Source organism: Melospiza melodia, chromosome 2 (assembly GCF_035770615.1).
Source record: "Melospiza melodia melodia isolate bMelMel2 chromosome 2, bMelMel2.pri, whole genome shotgun sequence".
Taxonomy (NCBI): Eukaryota; Metazoa; Chordata; class Aves; order Passeriformes; family Passerellidae; genus Melospiza; species Melospiza melodia.
This window is the reverse complement of record NC_086195.1, coordinates 15,178,352-15,198,094: the sequence shown is the minus strand read 5'-3', so window position 1 is coordinate 15,198,094 and position 19,743 is coordinate 15,178,352. Positions and strand designations below refer to the sequence as shown.

The 19,743-nt window shown below is 38.8% G+C and overlaps 1 protein-coding gene across 4 annotated transcripts in view; it reads right to left on the bottom strand.

Annotated features, from left to right (window-relative positions):
* The window catches only part of SMPX (small muscle protein X-linked), a 41,312-nt gene extending 22,552 nt beyond the window's left edge, over positions 1-18,760 (bottom strand). For 2 of the 4 annotated variants that reach the window (XM_063182504.1, XM_063182512.1), the window contains exons 1-4: positions 18,609-18,760; positions 15,005-15,064; positions 9,976-10,065; positions 6,238-6,391 (exon numbers count right to left, since the gene is read on the bottom strand). In XM_063182504.1, coding sequence (XP_063038574.1) covers positions 6,251-6,391; positions 9,976-10,065; positions 15,005-15,043 — 270 coding nt within the window. In that variant the 5' untranslated portion in view covers positions 15,044-15,064; positions 18,609-18,760 and the 3' untranslated portion in view covers positions 6,238-6,250. Of the gene's footprint in view, positions 1-4,780; positions 4,803-6,237; positions 6,392-9,975; positions 10,066-15,004; positions 15,065-18,588 lie in introns of those variants that run through there. The other 2 variants (XM_063182516.1, XM_063182524.1) reach the window with 2 other exon arrangements.
* Positions 18,761-19,743: the final 983 nt, after the last annotated feature.

Sequence of the window (19,743 nt, the reverse complement as noted above, 5' to 3'; positions counted from 1 at the left end):
TAACACACACCTTCAAGCTTTCTTAGGCCTCCAGAAAGCGGACTCTCTCCAGTCTGTTTTCCCCCTCCTCTTCCACAATTCAGCTAGAGAATGAGAAGGAAATTTCTCCTTGACTTGCAAAGGACTGATGTGTGCTGGGCTAGAGACTCAATCCAGGACAGACAGCTGCAAACCACGTTACAGGAAATTGGGCTGGTTTGGATGGGGTGGAGTTAATTCTCTTCACAGTGGCTGCTATGGGGCTAAATTTGGGATTTATGCTGAACACAGGGCTGATAATATGGAGGTGTTTTTGTTATTGCTGAGCAGGGCTTGCAGAAAGCCAAGACCTTTTCTGCTTTTCCTACATCCATGCTGGTGGGAAGCTGGGAGGAGACACAGCTGGGACAGGGGACTCCAGTTGTCCAAAGGGATATTCCAGACCCTATGGCATCATGATCAGTATATAGTGGGGGAAAAAAGGAGGAAGAGGAGATGTTTGGAGTGCTGGTGTTGCTGGTGTTTGTCTTCCCAAGTCACTGATGTGTGCAATGGGGCCCTGCTCTCCAGGAGATGGCTGAGCTCCTGCCAGCCCTTGGGAAGCTGTGAATGAATTCCTTGTTTTGCTTTGCTTGCTTGCATGATACTTGCTTTACCTATTAATATGTTTTTATCTCAACCCACAAGTTTTCTCACTTTTACCCTTCCAATTCTTTTCCCCGCAATACTGGTGGGGGAGTGAGCTCCTGTGTGGTACCTGGTGGCTGGCTGGGGTTAAACCATGACAACTAAATTTTTTGTTCTGCTCACAGAAACTCTGGGAAACATGATTTTTTTTTTCTTAAGGAGGTAATAGGATTACAGCGGTTCCTCTGATACTAAATAATGTCCTGGATATTCCATTTTTCTCTTTGAAAAGAAATTTCTAGCTCTTCCATTTTAAAGTCTGAAAGCACATCTTAAATACACCCAAAAAACCTGGAAGGCAAACCAAAAGAACTTTAAATATGCTATTAAAAAATCCTACAAGCCTTCAGCTACCCAGTTTCTTAGGACAGTTTTACAAGAAGAAGGGACCTGACAAAGTTGATGGCTGGCCATAAAACCCTCGAGTGCGGCTGGTCTGGGAGTTCTGAATCTAAAACAGCACAATGCTGGGAAACCATAGATAGAGGAAGACAAGAAGACTTTGAAATTAACACAGGCCACATAGCGAGTATGTTGGGGGATGCCACTACCAAGAAGAGCCTGGCTCTGTCCTCTTTGCACCCTGCCTTCAGGCACTCATGCACACCGAGGAGATCTCCCCATGACCCCTCTCACTTTCGCAGAAGGGTTCTGTAGAAATTCTTGATGTACATCTTCCCTCTTCACCCCATAGTTCCCACTCCAGGAGATTTTATATCCTGACCTACCCTGGCATCCTCTGGAAGCAGGATTCCCTTCTCTCACAGAAGCTTTGGCTGCTGGGACTCAATTAAATGAACACATATTCCTAAAACTGCAGTGCTCTTTCAAGAGCTCACAGCAGGTCAGAGTTCCTCTACTAGCAAAGCACTGTTGTGTTTCTGAGAAAAAAGCAATAACCTTGCTTGTGACTGTTCTGCAGTTTAACTGTAGCCCTCTGATCCATGTGAGCACAGGGACAAGATGCAAACACTAAATTGTGTGTAAGAGCAGGGACACCAGGAGAGGTAAATGGCTGCTGCAACTGAGGGGCAGCTTTAGAGCAATATATAGCAGGAAACTGTAATTAAGTCTTTAGGGGGCAAAGTTATAATGTGCATTTTTAGCCTGAGGTGGTAGACAAATTTTTTAAGGTAAATAATTAATAGCAACACCAAGGAATAACTAATAGCACACCATCTTGTGTGTATGGATATAAGACCTTTATTCCCTTCTGGGACTTCTGTTATGGCTTTTCCCCCTTTCTTTTTTCCCCAAGTGATGCCAATCTCAGAGGCTGCTCTGCTGACAAGATTTCTCATTTTATGTGGGGCAGAATTCTCTGCATAGTGCAAAGGCTAAGCTGCCCTAGAAAGCATTTGCTAGTTCTTTAGACTTCAAAATAGAGTTCCCTTGCTTCTGTAACCTGACAACAGAACTACCTTCTGCAATCACACCACCCTCCCCAGTAGAGCTCCAGGTAAAGACAATGATTTGTCTGCAAGTACTGCATTAGATGGTGAGAAACCATCTCATCAACATTGTGATGGGGATCCTGACAATCTCTTTCTCCAAACACAACCAGAATACAGTGCTGGGAGTGCTGCCCCATGTCCATGACAGACTGTTTTGTAACTTCAAGATAGTAAATTTCCCTTTTTGCCTTTTGAGAAGTTCTTCCACTAAGAATGCTTTCTTCAAGAGGAAAGGACGAGACCCCTTTAGCTGAAGGTTTAGGTCCTCTGAAACCAAAGTCCAGCATTTAGATTCCATGGCCCATCACCATAAAAGATTTGTTACACAGCCCTCCACATTAGGACACAAAGGTGAAGGGATGCAGAATGAAGAATGAACATGAGCTGCAGAAGTAACTGGCTGCCATTATCTATATTCTCAGGGGAAATGCCAGTTTGTGCTCAGTCCCATTTTCAAGTACAATCACCATGCTAGTTATCACATGAGATATCACAACAATTGGCAGTAAATCTCAGCCACAGCAGGCTCCATTTGTCACAAACTGCTTCCTACCATTGCTTATTCAATAGAGCATATATTTTTAGTGTATGATATTTTGCTACTATTTTATTTTGCATATGCTTCATTCCTGTGCATGTAGAAATGTCCAGGTGTGAAAAGAGCAGAAAAAAATTGTAGATGGAGAAAAGGAAAATTGATCATATCTCACATTGTATATTAAAACTAGCTGCATGTAACACATCATCTACAGGTATGGAAGAAAAAAATCTTTACTACAGATTATGCTAATTAGCTAATTATAGATGATAGACCAGATCCCCATAAGGGATGACTACAGTAATATCTTAACTGAGGAGCACTTGATGACCTTCAGTGGATTCAGCTTCATGACATCTCCCAAATTACATTTCTCCCACAAACTGTTGTAGTCACCACTATGATCCTAGCAAGTCTATTCATGTTTCCTAATTTGGCGAAGAGCAAGACCAAAGACATTTAACAGAAGTTACTCTAAAGTGAAAATTATGTAGGAATGGGTTTGCAAATAATGAACCAGCCTAATGCTTTGTAGGTTTCTTATTTTTGCTACTGGGTTTGCATGCTAAACTGAGCAAGAAAACATGGGTCAAAATTAATACAAAATTAATCATGTCAGCTTACAATTTATTGAAACTAACCATGAAATATGAAAATACAGGAGGTAAAGCTGGAAATACCTGCTGTGGTTCTAAAAGCTTTGATATCTGTGGCATGTTAAAGTGTATTTGTGATTTTTTTTATTGCATGATATTATAGGATCACAGAATAATGGAAATTATCCAGAGTATTTGGAGTTATTCTAACTGTTTCAAGTAGAAACAGAGTTTCCTATAGAGTACCACAAGAAAGAAAAAAATAATATCAAAGGGAAATCCCTCAATAGTGAATATCTGAGAAGATTAAACTACTGATGTAAGAGAGAATTAATTTCCAAACTGTGAAAACCAAAGAACACTCTCATCTATCAGTACATTCTCTGCACTGGCATATTCTATTGACCAGTCAGCTCACCATTCTTTTGAGACCATCACATCCAAAGGATGATCTCTAACCCATTCTTGTAGATGGAGCAAAGTATTAGGTATATGTGATTGTGAATTTCTTGCAGACTTAGATAATCTTCTCTAGATTTGTACAATCAATCATAAAACAGCTCTCTGGCAATATCACACTTTATACAAGGCTGCAGGCAGGAGGCCTTAAGCACTGGATCTGATTAATTTCCTCTTACAGGGGTCAGTCCTTACATTCAGTATCACTCAAGGTTGCTGGATGTGGCACCTGATTAATTTACATCTCAATTTTATGTGGAATTCAGGCACATGCTTAGTTTTGCACAACATCCAAACTCACAGGCTACAGTGAGAACTGCACCTGCAGCTCCTGTGAACACTGAGTTTTCAGATCTGATCTGTGACTGCACTACCCAAAATCTAGAAATCTATATCCCTATCAGGACCTGATAACCAATACATCAAAAGAAGGACAGAGACGGAAATTACTTCTTAATAACGTCACTGCTTTCAAGATGCCCTTTACATGGCTGATGTTTCTGTAGAAAACTTTAGAGTGAACATCTGAGCCTGCCCTAAATGTTTCTGTCAGATTCTCAGTAAGGTAATTACTAAAAAACTTTTAAATGTTAAAAATAGCAATCATCTGAGAATAAATATGGGGGTAGATTTATGTTGGAATATCTCTTATAGGAAAAAACCTCCTTAAAGCCTCACATTAAAAATTCGTATTTCTCTGGGCAGTGCTTTACTGAAATTACTAAAATGTTACATTTTACAAAATGTTTTTTCCCCTCCCCCAAGTTTCCTGAAGAGAGAGACTCTGTTGCATGTTTAAAATATCAGGAACATTATGACACAGCAGGGTAAAAGCAAGAAAAAACTCAACACTCTTTTCTTCCAAATGGCATATTTATGCTGTACATAAAAAATAATTATGTTAATGATGCAGAGTGCACTGGGGTAATGCACTCAAGTTATACACAATTTCTTTTCATATTCTTGGTTCTTAGCATTTCTGCATTCCCAAAACCCCTTTGCATGGCTTTCTGTTTTCCTCTGTTTTTCATTTATGTTTCTGTGCAGTAAATTCCAGATGATTTTCTCCTGCTCAACTCCTCTGTCTCTCTTCAGGATAAAAAGGATTTATCAGTCAGCATGCACAACTAGCAATTCAGGTGAGTATTATGTGACACAACTATCTTTTTCTTACTGTAGCCAGGGTGGGGATTTTTTGGAATTAAAACTTCTCTGTACATCTGGGTTTTCATTGTAAGTGCCTGACACATCTTTACTGACTCAGGCTTTTCAAAGAAATCAGAGGATAATTTCATGGACAGAAGTTATCATAAATTTCTATAAGGTTCAGAATGTAGAAGAACAAAGGCTTATGGGTCTAGTTTGAAATCAGATATAAATTTTTCTGAAGTTGGCACTGAAGTGCTGAATACTTCCTTTTGGAAATATTCACTTGGCACTGAATATTTCCTTTTAAATAAAATGATCATAGAATCATAGAGTGCTTTGGGCTGGAAGGGATCTTTAAAGATCATCTAGTCCAACCCCTCTGCAATAAGTAGAGTCATCTTCACTAGAACTAGACCAGGTTGCTCAGAACCTCATCCAGCCTGATCTTCAGTGTTTACGGGGATGGGGCATTTATTTACAACCTCTCTGGGCAACCTGGTCCAGTGTTTCATCAAACTCATTGCAAAAAACTTCTTCCTAATATCTAGTCTGAATCCAATGCCCTCAAGTTTAAAACCATTACTCATTATCCTACGACAAGAAGACCTACCAGAATTTCTGTCCCCTTTTTTCTATGAGCCCTCTTTGAGTACTGAAAGGCCACAGTGATGTCTGCCCAGAGCCTCCTCTTCTCCAGGCAGAACAACCTCACTCTCTCAGTCTGTATTTCACAGAGATGCTCCTGCCCTCCCTTCACCTTTGTGCCCCTCCTCTGGATTCACTCCAACATGTCCATGTCCTTCCTGTGCTGGACTACAGCAAGCCCTGGAGTGCCACAAATAGCATGGGGTATGTTTGTGTGGTCAAATACATGGAACCATTTGTATGTAAATTTTCAATTACATAATTAAATTATTATCAAATGACTAATGTTCCAAAGAAGCTTTTTAAAAATACTGACCTACTTGTCCACCACTGCAATAAATTTATTTGCATTGTAAAACATTAATTTCTAGATATATAGTAAAAATACACGTTCTATATTTTACAAAACTGGAACTTATGCTTATGAAGCAATACATTCTTATTAAAGTGGTTTTGATATTCCAAATGCACTGAATTCCTAGTATGCTGAACAGACTACTTCAGGCGGGTTGGTGGGTGCCATTTATCACTGGATTTAGTCTCCAACGTGTTTGAAACAACAGCAAATCCTAATTATGAGTTCTAATATTTTCTAATATTCTGATATTCCTTTGAATTATGGTGTGTGACTCCAGGTCCACTGGAGTAGTTGAAAAACCATCTTTTTACTTAGCTTTCTGGATCAGCCTGCTTCTCCCAGAGCCATGCAGAGAACCTCTCTTCTACTCACCTGCTTCTTCCAGCTACTGTTCAGCTTTGGGGACATATTTCAGCTCACTCTTTATGTTCTGAATCTCTGACAAGTTGACAGCAAGACCTGGAAGTTTCTTAGCTCCTGGGAGCAGTTTCTTCTCTTTCTCCTCCTCTGTTGAAGCAGGAACATTCTGCACAAAAGGACACCAGTGACCTTCCTGCTGCAATAGCAATCTCTTGAACATGAGCATAGATCAGTTATTTGAAAAACAGGAAATGATGTTTTTATTCTAAAGGCAATCCCAGTGGAAAAAGGGGTGGAGTCATGAAGAGATAAGTTATTTTGTTGGTTGTTGTCTACAATATCTAAAACCATTCTAAAAAGAATGGAAGATGCTCAGTGTAGAGGAATGAGGTTTAGAATTTATAATGCCAGGCAATTATATTTCTAGAGAATAACTGGAGAATTAAAGGCAACTTTAAATCTTTAATATTTCAAATTATAAAAAAAGCAGAAAAAACATTTTTTATCATCTAATTCCTTTTAGAGTTTCAGAGTTGCCCGACACTTGGAGAGGAAGATCATCATGTACTTCTGCAGCTCTGGAGAAGAGCGTTGATAGTGGGTTATGGACACCAAAAGCTTCATGCAAGATCAACATGAGTTGAAATTTAACTTTTCATAACTTCAGTTGCAAGACCAGAAGGGGTTTTATCATTTTATATTTGAATTAGGGTAGTGCTGCATGGCTATTTTGCTGACATGTAAAAATGCTAGTTAAATAACAGCAACTACACAACAGTGAGCAACTCAGCTCATTTCCCAATGGACCACAGTATTTCAGCCCTTGGTACTTCCTCAGCTCTACTATTGCTTCTAGATGAGTAGAGCAGGTATTTTAGACCATTTCTACTCTAGACTGGGTAATCTTTCCAAGGAGTAGATTTCCAGACATGAGTGTACTGTTGTTCCAGCCTGGTGTGTATTTTATAAAGGTGACATAAAGGAGGAATCAAGTACATGTAGAGATTAATTTCTATTTTACTATAAATAATTTCATTATGAAATTATTTTTTCATTTTTGATTACTCTGTGAATGTCCTCTTGTGATGGGCTTTTTAGAGTTCAATCATGATTCAGATTATTAGCCACCCTTTTTGAAAAGGGGAATTAACTGTGAACAGTCAATTCTTAATATTTAACTTAATTTTTAAAATTCCAACATTACTTGTCAAATATTATTGGCCAGTAAACCCCTCTTTTTGTTTCTCTGTTGACTAATGGACTAATGCTAATCAGGAAAAAGACTGCAATGTCAAACAAACAAGGTATTGGAGAAAACTGTCATTTTCTTCCTATCTGATCTTTAAGGACTTTCCTAAGATCACCAGATATAAGAAAATGGAATTGATAATTACATTTCTTGGCTTGGTAGACTTGTATTATCTTTTCTCACATTTTAGCCAATGCACTATTAATTATTCCAAGATAATAATGATAATATTTGACTATTTTTTGCTAGATTATTTCAAATCCCAGCCAGTAATTCATCCCCAGGAACTGTATGTACTGCCTGATACGTGGTTTAATGATCTAACATCCTGAAACAGTAGCAAAGCACAGCAGGAGTATAAGTAAATTGATACAAAAGCTGTTTGGAAGGATACACAAAATTGTATCAGTAGTCAAAGATGTAATGAGCTTGTACTGTTTCCTTTGACAGTTTTCCTAGATAATCTGAATAATCAGGGGAAACAAGTACTCCCTGAACCCAGCCATACTTATTAGTACATAGCAGAAACTATCTAAAAAAATCCCATTTCAAGTCATGTGCTATACCATTCCTCTTGTAGAACAAGTGGTGCAAGCTTTGCCCACATTTTGGAGATTTTGTGCTCCATAAATTGTTGTCAGCTTTCTCTTCCATCTCAGATGTTTGCTGTTTAGGACCTCACTGCTCCCTGTATCACTCACTCCATGTGCAACACAGAGCTGAGCTTAGACTAAAGCCTTCAGTTTTATGGAAGGAAGCCTGAAGAGTTCCTTAGATATACAATAAGGGTTAAAAAATACAAGCATGGGAACGCTCTGACTGAAGAAGAGTTATTTCCTTTTCATGTTAACATGTCTGCTCCACTGACCTTCAAAAATAGACATTCCTATCTGACTCCACCACCCCTTTGAGTAAGATCCATATTCCCCTCATCTCCTATGTCAAGGCTTTAAAGTTCAGTGGATAATGCACTGTTAGCAGTGATTATGCACGGTTAGCAAAAGTTGCATTTGCCTAAAACTGCTCTGAAAAATCATGAGCTGTATGGCAAAACTTAACAAGATGAGAAAATTGAAATGACAAGTTCACTGGTAGCATTTTTATTCTATTCCTATAACAAGATCTTTGTCTGTAGTGTTTAATCCCATTGGTTTGGTTGAGTATTGCCCATAAAACCTGGGCCAAGATCTTCCATAATGTCTGTCTCCTATAGGTATTCATGCAGCTGAGAAACCAACATTCAATTCCCCAAACAAATGTAATTATCAGCACCAGTCATTTATTTTATTTCTCAAACATTACTAGAACTCACACATGCTATATTAGTTTCTGCTTAATAACACCCACTCCTTCACCAGTTTAATTACTGCAGAGAGAATATGCTTTGATTCCTTTCCAAGGGAGAAAGCCACAATATCTATTCAAGGTCATTTTGTATGTTTGTTTTCTAAATCTTCTGAAGTGCCAAGTCAGCCTAGGTTTGATTATTTCAGGAAAGTTCTCTGTGAACAGAGCTCTGTTTATATCAAAATATGGCAAAACTCAGAGAAAAAAATCTGCCTGAGACAGGAAAAGAAGAATTGGCTCTTACACAGCCTGTCCTGCCCTTGGCTGTGAGGAGCAGTGGGAGCTCTGGCCCAGCAGGATGAGTTCTCATGTGGGGACTGTGAATCCAAATAATTAAACTGGCCAGGAAAACCAGGAGCACCCATCTTTTTTATCTTGCTTGGAATATCTACAACTACATTTTCTTCCACTGTAGGTGTTAGGGTCTCATTTATTATTGAAGTTAATGGTAATTAAGATGCTCTAATATGATTCAGAAATATGATATCTGTGTTTAATCATAAATTTTGTGATCAATGTTACTTAAGGTATAAATTGGATTTTATATTCAAACCTCAGTGTTAAACGCTTCCATAAAACACAAGCATGAAAATACAGAATTCAGTCTAAAACGGAGTATTTTCACCTCTGGGCAGATAAATAGGTTTGGAATTTCTGTTTTAACTTACAAGTGTCTTCACAGTCAATTTCTTCTTGTTGATAAACCTTCTAAAAAGCGTTGTGTTTGAAAACCTGTTCCAATATTGTTAAGCTGTAACAATAAATCACACCACAGGGTGACAGATAGCAGCAAAGTCTTCCAAAGCCTTGCTATAACTTTTCCTGCTGTATCTCATCATCTCCCATCTAGAGAAATACTGCTGGTGAAATCCTGGCTCTCTCCCCTGACAGCAGATATCATCCTCCTGGGAAAGCAGAGCTACACACCTTTAAAGCTGTTTATGTTCCTATAGGTGCCTTGGCACCAAAAGCAGAACTATTTATACATGAAGTGTTAGTAAGTGGACATTTATTTCCGTGAATGATCAGTGCATGTCCGGCCGTGGTACCTAAGAGGGGTATGTGGAGCTATAAGATCACTTTAAAGGCTTTTTCCATTTTATGGCAGGGATTCTCCTCAGAAAAAAACAAATCAAAAAACCTTTTTTGCTTACCTCCTCTACTTCTTCAGGTGTAACTTCTTTTCTTTTATGAGGGTGGCCTGCACCAGGGCGAAATGCTCCCATTGGGATGTTAATATTAGCCTGTGAGAAGGAAATTTGATGCATTTAATAGTGACTGATAAATGAAGATACAGTTGGTAAATGGCAAAACTCGAAAGGAGTGGGACAAGCATACAGACATTATCATGCTTTTTCCAAGCACTTATGTCTTCAATGTATGCATCATCACACCACTCCTGTGGAAAGAGAAGTGCTTTCATCTCCATTTGCAAGAGAGAAAGTGAAAAAACAAACTAGAAAGCTTTCAAATTTCTGCATTTTAGACTAATGCTTTCTGATTTCATTGAACTTTAAAACAAATGAGTACTGGACACTAAAGAGACTTTAGGCACCTAGGTCTGCTTCAGTTTGGTCAAGGTCAAACAGAGAGTGACTGCCAAAAACAATGTTTAAGTGTAAATCATGCAAATCCTTCAATAACAACCAATGACTGGACCACTCTCCATTCTCTAATGACACCACTTTTCACCTCACTTAATCACAGGTATCTTAGAAAGGAAGCCTGTCCTGTGTCATCTTAAGCCATAAGTATTTAAAATGTGATTTTACCAATAAAATTTACCCACAGTTGCTACGAACTGCAAATACTTGAACCAGCTCCAACACCGGGCAGACCACTGGCCCCTGGCTTCTGCAAACTCCCTCCAGAATTACACCCACACAACTGCATCAATCTCATCCTTTATCTGGGGCAGAAAGCCAGCAGCCATAACATAATTGGGGCTGATAATAGATATCTTAAAAGTAAAAATTTTGGGGAATAGAATAGCACAAAACACTGCTTAGGAAAGAGCAGCTGAAAAGTATCCATTTCCCAATGTGACCCAGCCAAGATTGTTTTAAAAGTCAAATGGCACGATCAACTAAATGCACAATTTATACTTATTCTTATCTCGTGATCTCAGAAGAGAATCTGCTCCTAGGAAATGTCATCAAAATACCACAACTCCCACTGGTAAAACCAGGGGTTGAATCGGTAATGTTACAGAGCAGAAGCAGAGAGCCTTCTAACAGAGAGCTCTGCTCTTGTCCTTTACCACCTGACTGATCTGCACTAAATGAAGACAAATAATCCCATCCTCCTGCTCAAGTTATGGTCTTGCAGATCATGACCCACTTGGGCAACCACAGGAAAACAGCTCACGGTTTTCAGTAACAACAACTGTTCTGACAGCTGTAATCAAATGACAAGCAAGTCAAAAATCCATCTGCCAAGAAATGAATGCTTTTCCCTCTATTCTGCTTACCTGTTTCCCATTATCTTATTCATGCAAGATGACACTGTCATTTCAGCGGGGCTGCCAAATATCTGCAGGGTCACAGACAACCAGGCATTTGTTTCATAAAGGTCTTCCACTGGGCATTAGTTTAGATACTGTGAAACTTTTCACCTGCACTTTTAAAGTTCCATGGGGACAGGGCATTTTCAGCCTCACAGTTCCTAACTCTCTATTTCATTTATGGGTGAAAAAAACCCAGCTTTGCTGTTTCTAGTTTTAAGTAACTGCCCCACCAAGCTCTCGTATCTCCAGACAGCTTCGATTTTTGGAACAGGAAACTTCTCTGCTAATTACAGCTAGCATGGTCATACAAGTTTGCAGAGTTGAACCTTTAAGAGATATCTCTCCTTGTGGTGCACATCTGGAACTTGGACATTTCTTCCCCTTGGAGGCAGCCAAAGCAGAAGCCAGCCTCCCACAGAACACTACAGCCCTTGCATTTCCCACTGTGACTGACAGACCAGCTGCAACTAAAAGTGGTTCAGAAAGCAAAAGTCCCAGGCTGCTAATTAAATTCAATAAAGAACTCTTTGGTCTGCTTCAGCACTTTCCCAGTAATCTGTGTCACACTAATGCAGTTTGTACTTTTTTGTCTGCAGTAGGGACATTCATGCCAGAGTTTGAGCAAGAAGTATGCAGTTTTGACAAAATAATTTAGTAAAATGAGCATCCTTTAAGACATAGTTAAAAACAGTTTGGATCTGATAATACATACTGTAAATTAAAATATTTGCAGTATGAAATGAAAATATGACATTTCCAAACAATTCCTGACCATAGGTACCAAAGTCCTGAGCTGTCAATCTCTCTTAATCTGGAGCTGGTCCTGTCTTGCAGATGAGCAGCTGTGTAATGTGTGTGCCAAATTCTGTACAGCAGCATAGCCCTGCAAGGACTTGTGCTGTGTTGCCTAACAACTTCTGTTGTTTAACAAAAAGACAATTCTGTTTTAAAAATATGTTTCAAGACTTTTGTCACCTGTGAGTTGAGATGGAGATATGACCCTAGTGTATCTCCATCCAGTAAAATGCTAAATAGGAAATTTTCTGTTCTAGACTCTGGAAATCCTAAATTATAATTGCTTTAATCAGAGTTTCTAGGTGTGATTGTTATGTTTATCCATACTAATTATGAAAACTATTGAGATTGCCTCTTCCTTTGTTTGAAAGACATACCATATTTAGTGCCAGGCAGTTTTTGCAATGACTGGATAGGTGGGCGCACTGATGTACTCTACCAGGCTCCTTCTGAACAGACCAAAGGAAAAATACCTGTACAAATGACATACTAATATATTGCTGGTTTGACAATTGAATTGGTACTTTGAGATTTTTTTGTGTGCTCTTCTTTCTGTTTTTTAGAGAGAGGGCATTAACGTTAGGATTCAGCAGATGCAGCTGTGCATGAGTTGAGGACTGTTATGGATAAGTCCTTCACAACATCACAGCCATTCCTGGCTGTGCAGATGAATGACTGAGTAATCTGCAAAGACACTTTTGTATAAAAAGGAAGGAAGGAAGGAAGGAAGGAAGGAAGGAAGGAAGGAAGGAAGGAAGGAAGGAAGGAAGGAAGGAAGGAAGGAAGGAAGGAAGGAAGGAAGGAAGGAAGGAAGGAAGGAAGGAAGGAAGGAAGGAAGGAAGGAAGGAAGGAAGGAAGGAAGGAAGGAAGGAAGGAAGGAGCTGGAGAGAAAATGGAATGAAATCCAGAAACAAACAATAACAAAACACCCGGAAACCTCCTCACCCTTACCTCTGGGCAAAGCCAAGAGTGTTTAAAGATAGAATAATTTTCAATCAGAGCTGTTCACAGCCTTTAGTACAGTGAGAAGGGGAGGTCAGCAATTGTTTCCAGAAATTAACATCCTTTGGTCCTCTATTGCCCCAAACTACTCTTGGGAACCAGTTGCTGCCTTTAACTCTAACACATCTGTATTTAGTAGCTATTGGGAAGTGAACATTTTTGTCCATATCTAGCACAGTCAGAAAAAAGCCTTTTCAGAGACAGAACACCATGAAACACTTCAGTTAGTGAGGTGCCACTACTTTCCCTTTGCTGCAGCACGATATACATTCCCCAGGGCACATCAGTCCTATTATACCAGCACACAATAGCAAAGGATCATAAGATATGAATCACAATGTAGAAAAGTAACGTGACATTTTGAGTCATAGTTCTTAGACTGCTCAAAGTGTAAAAAGCATGAATTCAGGTGAAAGTCTCCCTACTAGAACCACCTTTGACCCAATGCTTAATAGATATATTTTAAATTTTTGCTGTAATTTTTCTCATTATTCAAGTCACCTTTGCAAAAAAATAAAATTTCTTAAAATATAATACTTAGTGCTTAAATTTAATGCATTTTTAAAATGAACAACCTAGGAGCATTGTTTATATTTAGAAGTTGGAAGCCATCCTAGAAATAAAATGCAGCCTATCATTACATCTCTAAGAAAAAAACATAAACCAATTAAGTCCTTAGAAATGTTTGTATGTACCTGTGGAGATTAAAGGAAAAATGTAAATAAATACTTTTCAGCTATTGAAGATCCATATTTTTTCATTAATCCTACAAACATTTCTATAGTCATTGTAAAAGAGGGATTTAAATTGAACTGAGTGAATTCAAAAGTCTGGCAAAATGTCATTTTTTTCTAATTTCAAGTGTACAGTATTTTTCATGCCTATTTTGGTAGAATTGATGATGATGATAAAGAGAATCTGCATTTTCACAGTGCCTTGCATCTTTAGTATGATGCCTAGCCCCTGGCTGATTAATCTTGATACTCTAATCCATTGCATTGGTATTATCTCAAGAAAACAGAGAACAAAGAAGACTTCAGAAATTCCATTTTGTGTTTCTTAGGTAAGGCAACTTGAACTCCTAGTAAAATTTCATTGGAAGTGCATTTTACAAAACACATGAGAATTCTGTAAGATTCTTCAGTTGAGAAGATATTTTGGCCTTTTGACAAGAACCAATGATAACATGAACTAAACACGTTCTTCATGACCTTACTTCATGATGATGTTGGAATAATTCTCCAGCTGTTTATTTTATAAGTATGCAAGTATCCTTATAAGCAAGAAGTGTGCAACAATCAACTCCATCTTCCTTCAATATATCATTGAAGAAGTTATGTGGCAGACAAGAATGTTTCAAATTAAAAGATCTGTGTTCCTCTCATTTTCCTTGGGTTTCTAAATAAAATGCTTCTTAAACAATTATTTGAACTTGAAGGTTTTTCTCCTTAAGAATGCAAACATGAAAAACTTCACAACACCCATGCTATCTTTTTAGCCTATCATTCTCCCAGCATTATATTGGCTTTGTGGCAAATCTAATGGTTGCAGGAATTATTTTTACTTAACAGTTACACAGATGCATTACCATACTTTTCTTAGATGATCTTCCACTAGGCATAACCTAACACTGCAAAGACCAAGCAAACAAGTGATTAATGAACCTATCTGATCCAGTTTTTCTATCAGTTCAGATCAAAAGATGATCTCCAGGTCATGCTTTTTCAGTGCTTTCATATCTACTAAGCTTTTCACTTTAACAGAATAACCCCAGCTAGCACTCCTATGGTGCTTTGTCTGAGTAAAAATGCAATCTGCCAAGCAATGGAAGACGATATTTATTATTTTATTATATTAAAAACATAAATGCTATCTCTTACCTGAATGGCTTTGACATGTGATGCTGGTTGTTTTGACATTTTTACGACAGAGGCTTATCCCTGCAAGCAAAATTGGAAAGTGTTACAGGCTCTGACATTCTGATAGCTGTGGAAGATAAGCTAGAACTTAACCCACGCTGCCTCTTGACAGGCATCCATTTCATCTGCCCAGCTCCAGTTTCCATCTCAGTTTCCAAGCTGCTTAGTTATTCCTTCTGATATCAGGAGGAGACAGAACACCTGAGCTTCACCAATTAATCTTTCATAGCCACAAATGAAGCTATCTCTTTCACATTAAAAACAATAATGAGTAGAGATAAGGAATCTCTCAAACCTTAACAGCACTGTAAAATGAGTAAGAATTAAAGGAAGCTTTTGAGGATAAACAGTGTATGATTAGCTCAGTCACAGTATGTGGGAATTATTAGAACTTTCAATTTTATTATTATTTCAGTAGTATTAGTTTAAGCCTTCTCTCAAATAAAACATAACTTGTTAGAAAATATTGATAAATGCAGACATAACCATTTTCTGACTCAATCCTTGCAAAACTTTAATGCCTGTGGACTGAAAGTTATCAAGATGGTCAAACAGAAACATTCTCCTTGACAATTGCTAGAGCACAAAGTAGCCTCCCTTCAAAGTTTTGGATCATATACATTCATCCATTTTCTTAAACAATAAGATCAAAAATAACATATTTTTCCATATAATTTTATGCAGGTGGAGAAATACAGACTGATACACTATTATTATACAATAGCAAAGGGAAATACACCAAAGTAAAAAGGAAGAAATTTTATTAGCAGATGATTTGAAACACCATCTCAGCCTTTCATTCTCTCACTGAGAAGTTACATTTTACTGGACTAGAGTTTCATCAAAGTCTTGTTATTTAACTATTACAATATAAAGTAAGGCAGTAATTCTAAAGGCTGAGAAATTAATTCACCAGAAAAGTCACAGATCACCACCAAACTACAGCACATTTTTGATACTGTATTTAATCTTAGATAGGAAGGGAATAATGAGAACAGAAATAAATTACATAGGAGAGAATAGCAGAAATACACTGAGAAATTAAAAGTGTGTAAAGACTTGGCTACCTCAAAGAGTATAACTGCCACATGAGGCAGTCCCCAAAATACCAGATGAGTTGTAGGTTGGCTTCAACTTAGAATATCAGCAATATCAGCCTGAAATTGTATTGCTGGGACTGACTAGAAGACTTCCTTCTGCATATTCTCACATCAGTTTTAAATCTGTGCAGGATGCTGAGCAGAATTAAAAATACAAATGACCTGCCATTAGAGGTCTCCCTCTGGTCACACTCTCAGCTGCAAAAAGTGGTGTGCAAACCCACACAGCATTCAGACAGATGACAATCATATTCATAAATTGTTTGGGTTTAAATTGCTTCTACTAAATTAATAAATCAGAAAAAATCCCATTGTGCAAAATAAAATCAGCATTCTTTTAATGAGCTTTATATTGTGGTTTTATATATACAATCTTCAAATGAGAGGGAGTTTTTAAAACTTCAGAATTTGCTTTAGGGGATGTAATCTCAGCCACTGACATTTGTGATAAAATTCAAACACATTTCAAAAACACAAAAGGATTTACTAGACTCTATCTCCTTTAGTTTTGAAAATCTTTCTTAGGCATATAAATAACTGTTCCATTGATCAGTGACTGTATTCCAAAATAAACACAAAATAATTCCCCAACTGACTGGGAAGATAGAAGTCATAATACAGAATGTTTAATTAATTTTTAATCAAATTCTCATCTTTCTAATCAGAATGAAAAATGGAAACAAAAGCACATTTAAAAATGTTTAAATAACATTAAACATTTTGAAGCACAGTGGATCTACTTCCCAAACACTGTCACAAAGAAATTCTTGCCAAGATGTATTTCATCTTGCATGCCTGTGCATTGCAGAAACACCCATACACACCTCTTGGGGCACTTAGAGATAAATGGCAAGGATTTACCCTGAACCTCAGCTCTGAAACAAGCTCAGCATTAGTGCTCCTCAGCGAGGTGCTCTGGGTTCACAAGCAGCCAGTGCTGGAAATTACTGCAATCAGACACCGGTGCCTAAAGAGGGATGCATGATACAATTGTGTAGGACTGCTTTTGGAGGAGGTGATTTTCCTAGCAGACTGTGCTGTCCTCATTACCGCCAGAGAAATCAGGACAACAGCACACTACTGAGTAAAAATAGATCTCTGGCTCTTTCCCCTTCCCTCCCTTCCCTGAATTTCCTTACAGAGCAATACTGACCATCAATCACAGGAAAATAAGCCTTAGATTACACAAGCATCCATTACAGAAGTGATAAGTTAATTTTTATCAATTCCTTTGCTCTTTCACCATGTGTCTCAGAGAGAGACAGTCAAGAGTGCTGCACTGATTGTATTATTTCTGGTATTCCAATCAGCTCTGCAGACTTGAAAAAATCCCACTTCACCCTCATTTCTACAGCAGGATTTAACATCTCTGGCAGGCAGAGAAATGCAGACATGCAGCCTGTATTCCCTGGTGTCTTTTTGGCCTCCCCACACCTTACCTTTTACCTTTTATGGGCTGCATGCTGAGCCAAACTTAGAAAGCAGTGGCAGCATTAGTTCAATTTGGAGCTGGTTTATGGCAACCTTCCCTTGCAAATTCCCTCGCTTTGCAGTGAAGTACTCACGAGCAGGACTACTTGTGAAATACAGGACTATTGCAGGGGAATAAATGAGTGTTTTGAAGCAAAACTTTGTAAAACAAAGGAACCTATCTTCTGTCTCTCTGCTAAAAATAATTTCTGACAGAGCTGCAGCAAGATAATAAGCTGATTTATTCAATTTGCTTTAAATACGATATCATAATGCCATCTTTTGTAATGCACACAAGAGATGTACAGTAGCACACAGACAACAGCAAGAGCCCTCCCCCTGCCCCAGCTGGAAGCTGTCCTCTCCCCCCACTGCATGCACAGCATCAAGCACAACGGGCATTTTGGAGACAGAACTGCAGTGTATTATCTTATTAAAAGACTTTGACAGGAACTACATGACTGTGAGACCCAAGCAATTTAATGAAAGAAGAGAAACCCCTACTCTGCAGCTTTCAGCCTGTTACACAAAAACTTATTACAAGCTCTAGGCAAATGTGGTCACATTTTCCGTAATACATACACAATAATCTGTGTTACAGCTGCCTGTTAGGCTTAGTGAAAGAAACCTCTTAGATCAAAACCATAATATTTCACTAACTATAATAAACATACAGAAAACAATAGCCTTCTGCCTATCTACTACAATATTCAAACTCATACACACTTCTTATGAGTCATGAGGTATTTAAGTGACTTTTATTTTAAATTTTTAGATCCCCACAGACTATGAAGTAATAGCGATCTGCTCTGAATACTCTGATGCACTGCATGAGACATTAAAATAGGCAGAAAACCACAACTATTGTAGTAAACACAGCAATTCCTAAAGAGTTTTCATGAGGGTCTTTCAAGATTTTAATTGACCCCTTCAAGAGTAGCTAACTTATTTACTTATATAAAAAAAGTTCCAAACCGTCAAGTGAGTATGCACACCTCCTTTTGATGCTGAAAGAGGTACCTTCTTCTACCAGCTGAGGTATTGACTGTGACCCTTTTAATGTGTCTGAAATAGCTCCGATGCTTTCAGCCTGGACGGCACTGAGTGCTGCTCCAGGCTGGAGTGGGACTCGGCAGAGAAGCAAAGTGTAAAAGGGAATTCCTGTCATAGCTTCCAGTTGTTCTTCCTAAATATAGAGTTTGATTCACCCTGTAACTTGGTCCCCTGTGACACTTGACCATGGTAAAAGCAGGGCTCAACTGTCAAGCAGGAGGTGTTGAAGGAACACACCTTTAGGTCCTTTTTCTGCCCTCCCTCTCCCTGTCATTCCAGGCTTTTCCCAAGTGCCAGGCATACAGCAGTAGCAGGTAACACAGAACTCCTCCCACAGCATTTGGGGCAGTGTGTGCCTCCCTACGCCACACTGCAGAAGGAAATAATTATGGAGACGTAATTATGAAGAAGTCACCTCAGAGGAGCTATCTAGGGGAGGTGAATGATGATCAACATGACCATATTGCTGCTGCTTTGGCAGCAAACTCACCCAGCAGCTGCCCTGGAGTGTCAGCAGAGCCTTCCCCCTGCAGGACAGCCCTGCTCACCAGGGAGGGCTCCTGAGCCTACGAGGCCACAGTGACCAGCTGCTGAGCCTGTGGGTGTGGGGATGAAGAAAAGCCAAAGGAGGAGTGTGTATGTGAGAGAGAGAGAGACAGAGTTGTTATAGCTCATGAGTGAAGTAAAACATTACATAACTATGCTCATGCTGGCTGGAGTATTGTCTTAGTGAGGGCTACTGATGGAGCTCTCACAACAAGTCATGTGTGGGGCATATCCTCAGGTTTCCACTTGCAGAAGTGCAAATTCCTGGTCATCTGTGCATCTTCACAAGAATGAATTTCCCTCTTCCTCACTCCTCTGCTGTACCTGATCTCCACTGGACCCACAACAGTAATGGTGACAAGAGCAGTGTCATTATGGGTAATAACTGTCAAGGATCTCCCTTGAGTTTAACTCATTTGACCAATAACCCTTTTAATTTCAACTATCTGAAATACAAAGGTGGCCAAGCAGGCTGCTTCATTAAGCCTATGACTCACTCTCCACTGCCCTCTTTCCCAAAAATGTTGTCAT